The sequence below is a fragment of the Megalobrama amblycephala genome, linkage group LG18, assembly GCF_018812025.1.
Source record: "Megalobrama amblycephala isolate DHTTF-2021 linkage group LG18, ASM1881202v1, whole genome shotgun sequence".
Classification (NCBI taxonomy): Eukaryota; Metazoa; Chordata; class Actinopteri; order Cypriniformes; family Xenocyprididae; genus Megalobrama; species Megalobrama amblycephala.
In genome coordinates this window covers 4616773-4629000 of record NC_063061.1, presented here as the reverse complement: position 1 = coordinate 4629000, position 12228 = coordinate 4616773, and the positions used below count along the sequence as shown (strand labels likewise).

Sequence of the window (12228 nt, the reverse complement as noted above, 5' to 3'; positions counted from 1 at the left end):
GAAGGAAATAATCCATTATTTATCGGCTTTAATATACCAGTCAAATTTTTGAACATATATATCGGCTGATATCGATATAGTGGGTGATATATCGTGCATCCCTAATAAGTACTAATACATTACTAATATATTTTAAATTTAGCAATATTTTAATTCATTTTAGTTTTAGTTAAGGTTTTAGAAATTTGGTTGTGTCATCATTTAATGCCTATATAGTTTTTAATCATTTTTATTTCAGTTCTAGTCTTTTAGTACATTAAGTTAAATCAAATTATAATTATGTTTCCTTGCAAACTAGCTGAAATGGCTGTTTAAATTCAAGTATTGTGGTTTTAGTTTTAGTTAACTGGTTAGAAACCACAGTTGCATCTAACCTTGGTAGTAAAAAGAAATACTTCGTTTTAACAGTGGTGTTTGTTATAAGAATATGGTAAAACCAAGGATACTATGGAAGTTACTATTGTAAATTTGGGCATATTAGTGCAAATACAATGTAGAATCGAATAGCTTTAACATCTATCTAGCTATAATTATTTCTTCTGTGAAAAATCTGTCTATTTCTAATACTCTCAACAAGCTATTATTCATTTCTTTGTCCCCTCCCTTCTTTTTGTAAATCTCAAATGTATAGATTTGAAATGTAAAGTAAATGTCAAAAAGATGTGTCAACACCATATCAGCCGCTTCTTATGAGGCCAGTGAAAAGAAAAACATGACTGCTGGCAAAAGAAACGATTCATAAATCATTTGCACGTTGCACTGAGTTTGCGTAAAGCTAGTAATGTCATTGCAAGGACACTCTGGACGTTTTTGGCAGTTTCCCCATTTGTTGTTTGATCCCCGCAACAATCAAACATGATTTAGAGACAACGCAGAATCACATGACAAACATAAGACACCAGGACTCGATATTCCTCATCTTGTTTTATAACTGGATCTGTCCAGAATGTCAAGCACACAGCAGGAGCAGATTGTTATGTGAAATATTTTTTTGCACTACTACCCCCAATGAGTTCATCCAAAATAAACAAGTAATGCGTCGTGTCCTAGCCCGACCGGAGGAAATGTCAGAGCAGGGGTTTTCCACTGTTAGTATAAAACACTTCATCTGATCCTCCAGGGAATATGAAGGAAAGAACGGGACTGCAGCTCACAGTATTCTCTACCTGACAGGTTCACCGCCAATGTAAAGCACTTACCGCCGTGCAAAGCTGGTTAGCGGCAAAGATTAGACAGAGAGAGACTGTAATCTTCTTTACTCTAACGTATGTGACTATAATCCCTCTGTCCCTTTTCAGCGTTTATATCAGCCCAATTAGAGTCCTAAGAATGAACTCTTTCCCCGCCGTTGATGGAATTTTCCAGCTTTCTGTGTTTTCAATGTTATACGGTAGGGGGCGCTATTACATCTTCTGAAAGAGTACTGAATCTCCTGATCAAAACACAGGTGAAGAAGCAGCAGAAACAAGTGATAGAATATGTAAAATAACAACATTAAACAGCATATAAATCTAAAACGCCTAACGTTACCGAATGAAACGTCGACCCAGGATGAGCTACAGGACTGTGAAGCTTTCGATCTACTCCATCTGTGTTTTGATCAATCTGCTTTTTTATGAAACTTTCCACATTTAAATGTTTATGAATAAAGAATGCATGAAGCTAAGTTTAAAGTTTTTTTTGGGGTTGCGTTTTGTTTAAAAGCAGAGGCTCTGTTCTTTCTTTTGATATATTGCATGTTCAGATATTCACACAACAAATTATTCATGAAACTTTTGTGAAAATGATCAAAAATGCTGGCAACTTTTTTAGTGAACATTGGAAACATCTTGTACTCCAAACTTTTGTCTACAGAAGGAATAGCAGAACACGCTACAAAACAAAAACAAATTAATTCCTTCCGCACGTCCAGCCAAAACTTCCTGTTTCAAAGGGAAATGTGTCAACACAGCAAAGACACTGTGCGTGAGCAACTTCATGATGAGGTTTGTACGTATTATAATCCGGTGAGTTTCACAACAAAATAGATATGAGTCAGAATCTGCTAAGGGGTAATAATGAAAACAGTTTTGAACAGTTATTTTACAACAGCATCAGATTTTTTGAGTCAATAAAAACAACTTTGTGCATCAAAACCAATCCTTGTAAAAAACGAACTAGCCAAACATGTCAGTCTGAGTAACGTAATTTAAGCCACGAAATAAACTTCCATAAAATATATATAATGAACTACACAAAGCATTTTAAATGTCTCCAGAATGCGTGTTTTATAATTACCCAAAAATCAAACACAGTTCACCCCTCAAGCATGTTATAACGTCCGTCAAAAACTTAGGCTGTTGGAATATTAGAACTAAAAACAATCACTTCACTTTCTTGCGGCTAAGAAATAAACAATTATTACCTTACGATCCATCTGTTTTCAAAACCACATCATTTGAATATCACAACATCAATGTAAAAAACCCAAAACTACTGGATGTTTGGACTTCGTCATCACTTTCCAAGGCCTGAGCGACTTTAACATGCTGTCTGTCAAAGACGATAATGTGCGTAATACATAAAGCATGCGAGGATAAATTTGTTCTTTAACTCACTGAAATTGAATGGGAACAATCGGGGAACTGAGTGAAACACTTCACACTGCACGCTAAACAGAACAAACACCAATCCAACTAAAATAAACTTTGCCAGGTTAGTGAACATCGTTTAACATGTTGGTTTTGATGGACATTTATTTATGCATGAACTACGCATTGATTGAAAAGTTTCAATAATTTGATCGTGATCTTGAGATGAGTCCCTCCCTCTAGTCGTCCAGTTTGACTCTCATATGCTGATGTTATATTATTAACTTGACAGGTGATTTTTATAAAACTTAGTTTCTTCTCAGTTGTTTAAAAGATTGAGGCAATTATCGAAGTTTGATCAAATGTTTCATTTTCCAATAAAACATTGCATTTTTCCATGATTTGTTACATTTAAAGCAGATTTTGACTCATATTGTATATCCACATTTCACCAATAAAATGTAATTTGTTGAACTATGAATTTGGGTGGAAGTCAAGATAAATGTAACAATTAAAAATTGCACTTACCTATTCCATTAACTAAAGACATAATGCTAAATGTATTGTCTGCATACTATATTTCATGGCACAACACACTTATCACACTGAATTTAGACTGCAAACTCACAGCTCAAATGATATTATCTGATGAAAAGTTATGAAACTCCTTTGAGCATGGCAATGAAAAAGGGTTCTCAGTGTTCTTTACACAATATTTATCCATGTATAACTAGAAAGTGGACAACAGGAGATTTGCCAAGCACTTACCCCAGATTAAGGAACGGAAGTTAACCGGGCACTAACCGACAGACATTTTTTTACCAACCAGGAACATACTGTTAACAAGAAATGGCTGACAACTGACACATCTAACAATGCAAGTACTTACCCATAACATGCCCTGCAATAACCGTAAGGGTTCAACTATCAAATGAGACCTGATGCCAATAAAAACAATACAATGCATGGTTTCTGGGACACATACCATGGTATTGTTTGAAGCACAAAAGAGCAGCATGTACCATTAATGATATGCTCGAGTATTAAGGTGAGATTTGACCATTTTGATTTTAACAGGATTGTTTGATAACCATTGGCTAAATTAAGTTGATCTTGCATAATTTAGCTTACAAGCAGTGTTTAAATCCAGCAACTGGAGCATCTTTTTTGCTTTCATTACATATTATTGAGCCAATATCTTTAGAAATGTTAATAGTTGATATTAGAGCTGCACGATTAATCGTTAAAAGAATCTCATTCCTAAATGACAGTGATTCGTCTATGTCTATTAAACCTTTGATAAGTACGATCACAGCGAACATTCAGATCTGAGCCAGAGAGAGCCATTGTCATGTATAGGTATGAAACCACACAATTCGTTATTTCTGTGCTACAATCATTCATATTATTACAGAAGTACTGGGATAAAAGTTTATAGTTTGGATATAAACACCGATGTCTATGGTAGTGATCAAAATAGAGCAAATCACCTTTAGAAAGTAACTTGTTGCTTTAAATAAAGATTGTATCAATTACACCGTTAAGCCAGTAGGTGGCAACAAGTAAAAAAGACTCAAAAAATGCATTCGTTATTGAGTCATTCATTCAAGAGATTCATTCAAAAATGCTGATTCATCCAGTAATGAAATGAGTCAAGTATTTATGAGGGAGTCGTTGAATCATTCATTCAAGAGATTTGTTCAAAAATGCTGATTTATCCAGTAATGAAACGAGTGAAGTGTTTATGAGTGAGTCATTGAATCATTCATTCAAACTGATTTTTTAAAATAATTCACGATTTATTAAACAATTTAATTAACATTAGTAAATTACATGATATTTGGTTTAGTAGTCTGTTGAAAATCATGGGAAAATCGTCATCTCTGTTTGAAACAAAAACTGTAATTCTCAATTTATCCAGAATCGTGCAGCTCTAGTTAATAAACACCAATTAGCTCGGTGCATAATTTTGTAATCATTCTGTAATTACGGTCACTGTACAACTGTATCGCCACAAAGCTTTTATCAGTGATGGGTTCTCCTCTAAGGAGCAAGATTAATAGAGAATATTATCAGAATGTAAAAACCAAAAAGGAACAACCATCCAAGATGAAATGAGGTCTACAGGGCAAAAAAAATAAATGAATAAATAAATAAAATGAAAAAAAGAAGAAACAAAATGAACTTACAACTTTATAAGGTTCAGGAAAGAGGGGGGAGTTAGCTGGAAAGGCCTCTCCTCCCTGCTGGATTTCTTGATTTCTCCTTTCCCTTTCTTTCATACGGAGCACATTCCGGTCTTCACGGTTCATGTTGCTAACAACAGAGACAGAGTCACTAAGCAGTGAAGAATCAAAAGAAAAATAGCTTCCTGACACCTTGAGCTACATTTAATCCAAGACAAAGTTACACATTTGAACAACAAATGGAAAAATAAAACAGGATAACTGGATTCAGGCATTTCCCTGCTCTCGTTTATAACAAGGCTGAGCTTTTTCACAGAATAAAAGACAGCAGTCACTTAGGAGAGCTCAATGCGAGAATTAAAGGGTTAGTTCAACCAAAAATGAACATTCTGTCATTAATTACTCACCTTCATGTTGTTCCACATCCGTAAGACCTTCGTTCATCTACGGAAAACAAACGAAGATATTTTTAATGAAATCCGAGAGGATTCTGTCCCTCCATAGAGATCCAACACAACTACCAGAAAGGTAGCAAAGACATCATTAAAGTGACTTCAGTGGTTTAACCTCAATTTTATGAAGTGACGCGAGTGCTTTGTTTGTGCGAGAAAACATAAATTTACCACTTTATTCACAAAATAATATTATCCAAGAATGTCAGCTCTCGCTTGAACACAAAACGCATGCGTTGTGGTGTTCTCGTGAACACGTGTTGCAGGTCAATATTTTCATAAATAAAGTGGTAATTTGTGACTTCCGTCACTTCATAAAACTGAGATTTAACCACTGGAGTCACATGGATTACTTTAATGATGTCTTTACTACCTTTCTGGACCTTGAAAGTGGTAGTTGTGTTGGATGTCTATGGAGGAACAGAAACCTCTCAGGTTTCATTCAAAAAAAAAAAAAAAAAATATCATTTGTGTTCCGAAGATGAATGAAGGTCTTATGGATATGGAGCGACACGAAGGTGAATTATTAAAGGATCAGTTCACTAATTCACTAATTTACTCACCCCCATGTCTTCCAATATGTTCATGTCTTTCTTTCTTCAGTCGAAATGAAATGAAGGTTTTTGAGGAAAACATTCCAGGATTTTTCTCCATATAGTGGACTTCACTGGGGTTCAACGGGTTGAAGGTCCAAATGTCAGTTTCAGTGCAGCTTCAAAGAGCTCTACATGATCCCAGATGAGGAATAAGAGTCCCATCTAGAGAAACCATCGCTCATTTTCTAAAAATATATAAAAATGATGTACTTTTTAACCACAAATGCTCATCTTGCACTGCTCTGTGATGTGCCACACATTACGTAATCATGTTGGAAAGGTTGCGCGTGACGTAGGCAAAGACTAAGTCAAATGTTCTTTACAAAAAGGTAAAACAATGATGTCAGACGAAGTTGGAGGAGAAAATGAAAAGTTTTTTGCCCTACTGCGGTACTTCCGCTTCATCATGTGTGACCTTTTCAACATGATTACGTAATGCGTGGCACATCTCAAGATGAGCATTTGTGGTTAAAGAGTACATCATTTTTATTTATTTTTAGAAAATGACCAATGGTTTCTCTAGATAAGACTCTTATTCCTCGTCTGGGATCATGTAGAGCTCTTTGAAGCTGCACTGAAACTGACATTTGGACCTTCAACCCGTTGAACCCCAGTGAAGTCCACTATATGGAGAAAAATCCTGGAATGTTTTCCTCAAAAAACATTTCATTTCGACTGAAGAAAGAAAGACATGAACATCTTGGATGACATGGAGGTGAGTAAATTATCAGGAAATTTTAATTCTGAAATGAACTAATCCTTTTCATTTTTTGGGTGAACTATCCCTTTAAATTAGACAATTATTGGTAACACTAACTTTGAGTCTGTCCATATATGTTTTACGCTGTGTGCTTCGGCTAACCAAACATTATATTACGTTTCACACACGCCATCATTATCCTCTATACATCACTGAATGACTACATGTGGCCTAATAATGACAGTTACATATTCGGCCAACGTTTACCACAATGGAAATTCTGATGAAATGACAGCTATCAGCCAATGAAACTTCCTAAAAACGGCCAGTCTTTGACGTACATAGTTCAGTAAACCATCTTTGAGGATGTCAATCAAAAAGGCAGATTTTTACTTTCGAATCATTAAGATGAAACACTTATCGGTTCAGAACGTTTTCTAAAATGTCATTCAAAACCACAACAGGATGAAATCTACTCTCTCAAGGAAACATTGGTAATGTTGTATAGAGGCTTAAAAATAAAGCTCAGGACTACATGGATCATAAAATGCAGGTTTCTACTCGTTTCTCAAGTCAAGGAACAGCAAGTTGGCAATGAATTAGTAGTTATACTCACTGTAACTTCATAACAATGCCAAAACTACAGGCTCAGTATGCCTATGGTTTCATTTCAAAATGAAAAGCACGACAAAAATTACGTGAGCAAAAGAAAGAGTGGGGGGGGGGGAACAAAACAGTGAAAATAATGGAGGAAAAAAACAGTAGGAGAAAGCAAAAAAAAAAAAAAAACAAATGGGAAAAGAATGGGAAAGCAAAGAGCAAGTGACAGAAAGAGAGCGAGTCAGAAGAAAGAGCAAACAAAAGATGGATGCAAGAAAGAAAGTTAAAGGATGTTTTAACTAAACTGCATTAAATCTTCACAAAACCTATTCTTAGATTGTAAACAAATCACTAATTAAACTGTTATAAAAACCTTGATATTACAGACCAATTAATTAAATCTCACAACAAACATCAACAAAGCTCAGTGATTAGATCAGTAAACGCTGAAGAGTGTGACATCACGGCGGGGGAGGATGTGATTCGTGGGGTGTTTTCAGATGCGGTTTCGAGGGGAGTCGCTTTTGATGCATTAGATCATGTCAAGGTAACTGAAAGGTTTTGTTTGGGTTGATAGCCGCGTCGAGAAAGCTCAAGGAATGAGTGTGCTAATGGGAGAGCGTTTGCACGACAAAACCACTCAAACGGCCGACGTGACGTGTAGTCGCTTGACACGCTGCACCAAATCCAATTAGTCAAAGCATTAATGACCTTTGCTGATGAACTGGTGTACACCTGAACCTCTCTCTCTCTCCTCACACTGCTTATTAAAAGCGTGTCAAAACTAAAGGCCTCCAGTCTGTCAACAGGCAATAATGTTCAGGGTTTGCAAACAATTTGTGAACAGCAAAAGGATTAGTTCAGCCAAAAATTATAATTGTGATAATGTACTCAACTTTATATTGTTTCAAACCTGGATTTTAGCTTCACCACTGCTCAAGAGCAAGATGTATACACTCGGTCCCACGCAGTTTAGCGTACAAGTCTTTCAAGTATGCTAGAAAATTAGTTTTTCTTTTTTGCATTTTAATGGTTAAATTCAATTTTAGTCATTGAAAGGCATGTCTTGTGTATACAATTTAACTATTACTTGAGCATCTGTAGTAGACACCGAGAAATGCAGACTTCATATTTAATTAGGAGCTTTAATATTCAAATTACTAGCCCATATCACGATTTAAATGTACGGTTTAGATTCAAGGCCCGTTCATGGCAAGAACGATAACTGTAACTATATTAGCGTCAACACCAGCAAACGATACTGTTCGGTTTATTCTAAGTTTATTTGGTCTGTCACTTTAACACCGTGTCTACACCGGACGCGAGCGGCGTCAAAAAACAACAGAACCCATCATAAGTGATATTGTCGACATGGATTCCCTGTTCAATTTCTGACATAAACCGACCGTTGAAAAGCACTTGGACTGTCGCAGCCAGCTTTTACATGCACGATAACGGCGTAGACACGGTGTAAGGCCATTTTAAATGCCTAGCTGTGAGCGCTTGAGCATTTTTTTCAGTTGAGATGCTTAACTTGCTATGATATGGAAGTGTTACTAGCATCTCATTTCACAGTTTCTGTCATGTTTATATATAAAAATGTCGATACAAATGTAAAGTATTTGCTCTGGCTCTTGTTTTAAATTATTTTGTTCCATTATTATGCTTGTCGTCATCTGTTGGACGTTGTACAAGCTGAATGTGGCGGTTGGTCGGTGTTGTATTCGTCCCGCCCCTCCTCCAATGTGATTGGATGCCTGGCTAAAAAGTGACAGTGATGAGCGCAACGTTTTACTCAAAGTTGAACATTTTTCAACTCGATACGACTGGTAAGCGTGAGCGCTTGAGCATGAAAAAGACGCTCAGTGTCTTGTTATGCTGAAAAAAACGTGCCGCTCCAATTGAAAATTGACAATTGGAAATGTACGCTAGCCTTGGAAAAAAAAAAAAATGCTTGGGTGGACACGGCCTAAATGCTCGAGCTCTTTAAAGCAGGATGAATTCTGATTGGCTGTCATGGTTTTTATCGTTCATCAGCTGGGATAAAAATCGTGATTCCAATGATATTGCCGTTATCGTTATGATGTGAACTGTGCTATTCTTTTATATTTAGAATGATTTTTAGAACTACATTGTCTTTGGCGTGAACGGGTTCAAAATTCCGTGTTCCGTGACATTCCATGTTACGCTGTAAACACTATTATGACTGGATTCCATGATTCCGTCCACATTTTTGCGTTCCAAAAATCATAGGGCCGTATTTACTCCACAGTGCAGATAGGTGGGTTTGATGCACTGTAAAAAATTTAAGTTGAGAAAACTTAAAAGTTTAAGACAACCAGCTGGGAGATTTTTGAGTTTGTATAACAAATTCAATTCACAAGTTGAGAAAACTCAATCTCCTGCAGCTGGTTGCCTTAAACTTTTAAGTTTTCTCAACTTTAATTTTTCACAGCGTGTATGTGCACTACTTAGTGGACACTTCTTTTAGATCATTAAGTCACTTGAATATACATGGTTGCCATAAAATATTGGGATTTATGCAAGCGGAATATACTTTGAAGTTTCACCAACACAAACTTTCCTCATATGACACGACGGCGCTTACATCCTATGATGCAAATGTACAATAAGAAAGTATTGATGGGAAATTGACTGGAATGCTTCAACTTCCATGGAGCGAGTGCCAAATGAAGAAAAGTGGATGGGAATTACTTTAATCAGAGCAAAAAAACATATAGGTATAGCTGTCCAATATTTTTCCACATTAATTCAATCGTTTCTACAATCGTTTCAGAATAAAGCACACGTTCTAAAGTGCTTCAATATCAATATATATTCGAAGGGCACTTCAGACAGTAATATAATCCAGATTATTATCCATCTAGAATATTCTCATTCTTTGGCAAAGCTGCCTAAAGTGCATTGCTCATTTTAAGACCAACTTAAAAGACAAGTCTATGAAATAAAACCAAGTTAAAGAAATGGTATGCGTTGAGAGAAGGCCTAAAACTTTGCGGTGACTACTACAGGAGTTAGTCACTGAAAACATGGCTGGTGCTATTGCTTACCCTGACTGAGAGGCCATGGCCTCAACCAATGAACCATTGGAAGAGGATTGAGAGAAAATTCCAGACAACTCGATGGCTCTTCCTCAGCTACGGCTCCCTCTCGTTTAGTACCGTCCACTTTGAGGCACAGTTTCTTGATCGGCAGCTTTCACACTTCAATCGTCGCTGCTGTATTTCCTGGGAGTTGAGATAAATCTGACTTAGGGAGGGGAGGTTATAGTCTGTCTGCCGAACAAACCACTCAGCTGAAGAGAGGAGGCACAGCTTCAACATACAGACGTGAGGATGTCACAATAAAAGACTCAAGTATGTCATATTAGACGCTCTGTACTAAATTTGCAGTTTGGCAGAGTAACTATTTGACCATCAAGTGAAAAAACAGATAATAAATCTATCTAACTAAACAAAATGCTTCGTTTCACATAGCCTACACTAATGACAAAATTCATCCTTCTATAGTTTATCAATAATACCTCCAATATGAACTAAAGAAATATAAAGTTTATCTACATAAATCCTTTAAAACCCTGCTTCTCTAAAAGGGAACTCCCCTCGGTGTGCTGAGGAGAATGGTGCAGTCCACCACCGCCCTTATAAGGACATGTTATTTTATGCCAGTCAGCCACTCCCCTCTGTGATGTGAAGACTTACAGCAACCAATCAGCTGCTGTCGCTCAGTAAACACATGCCCTCCCCCACTTGGGCCTGAGCCAACACCATCAGCGTCAGTTTCCTTAAAGGGCCAGATGCACTTTTTCTCCAAGTCTACAGGGAGAGCACGTTAAAAACATTAGTACACCCAGGTGGTGATGAGGCAATTAGATGCAATATGGGAATCACCAAAAACATTTGACTAACCATCCTGGTGTTTTATATACATGTATATTCAACCAAAGTCATTTAATTTTATATAGCTATATTACTAGGGGATAATTATGATTATAAATAAAAAATAGTTATTACAATAAGTGATCTTTAACATAGATCACTGAACCATGTGGGTAAATAGCAATTAGCCTGTAAACATGTTTCCCAAAATAGGCAGGGATTAGCGGCACGACATCTCTTTTTGGTCAACATTTTTTTTTAACTCTTAAACATGTTTTTAATTCAGTGCAACAGAAAAAAAAGTGATTAAATTATTTTAGGCCAGAGCGTAAAAAGGAAATTATATTAAAGGTGCCCTGGAACGTGTTTTCAAAAGATGTAATATAAGTCTAAGGTGTCCCCTGAATGTGTGTGAAATTTCAGCTCAAAATACACCATAGACTTTTTTTAATAAACTTTTTTAACTGCCTATTTTGGGGCATCATTAAATATGCGCCGATTCAGGCTGCGGCCCCTTTAAATCCTCGCGCTCCCCGCCCCCCAGCTCTCGACTATAAAACAAAGCTCACACAGCTAATATAACCCTCAAAATGGATCTTCACAAAATGTTCGTCATGCATACTGCATGCATGCGTCGGATCATGTGAGTATAGTATTTATTTGGATGTTTACATTTGATTCTGAATGAGTTTGATGGTGCTCTGTGGCTAAAGGAGAGATTTATAAAGAATGAAGCTGTGTTTGTGCATTATACAGACTGCAAGTGTTTAAAAATGAAAATAGCGACCGCTCTCTTGTCTCCGTGAATATACTAATAAACGATAGTAACTTTAACCACGTTTAACAGTACATTAGCAACATGCTAACGAAACATTTATAAAGACAATTTACAAATATCACTAAAAAAATATCATGTTATCATGGATCATGTCAGTTATTATCGCTCCATCTGCCATTTTTCGCTATTGTCTTTGCTTGCTTACCTAGTCTGATGATTCAGCTGTGCACAGATCCAGACGTTAATACTGGCTGCCCTTGTCTAATGCCTTGAACATGAGCTGGCATATGCAAATATTGGGGGCGTACATATTAATGATCCCGACTGTTACGTAACAGTCAGTGTTATGTTGAGATTCGCCTGTTCTTTGGAGGTCTTTTAAACTAATGAGATTTACATAAGAAGGAGGAAACAATGGCGTTTGAAACTCAATGTATGTCATTTCCA

At 36.6% G+C, this 12228-nt stretch overlaps 1 protein-coding gene across 4 annotated transcripts in view; it reads right to left on the bottom strand.

Moving 5' to 3' along the window:
- The window catches only part of aff4 (AF4/FMR2 family, member 4), a 52576-nt gene that overhangs the window by 25781 nt on the left and 14567 nt on the right, over window positions 1-12228 (bottom strand). The window contains exons 2-4 of one of the 4 annotated variants that reach the window (XM_048167340.1): window positions 10176-10352; window positions 5164-5200; window positions 4760-4886 (exon numbers count right to left, since the gene is read on the bottom strand). In XM_048167340.1, the coding sequence (XP_048023297.1) occupies window positions 4760-4882 (123 nt within the window). In that variant the 5' untranslated portion in view covers window positions 4883-4886; window positions 5164-5200; window positions 10176-10352. The remainder of the gene's footprint in view (window positions 1-4759; window positions 4887-5163; window positions 5201-10175; window positions 10353-12228) is intronic. The other 3 variants (XM_048167338.1, XM_048167341.1, XM_048167339.1) reach the window with 3 other exon arrangements.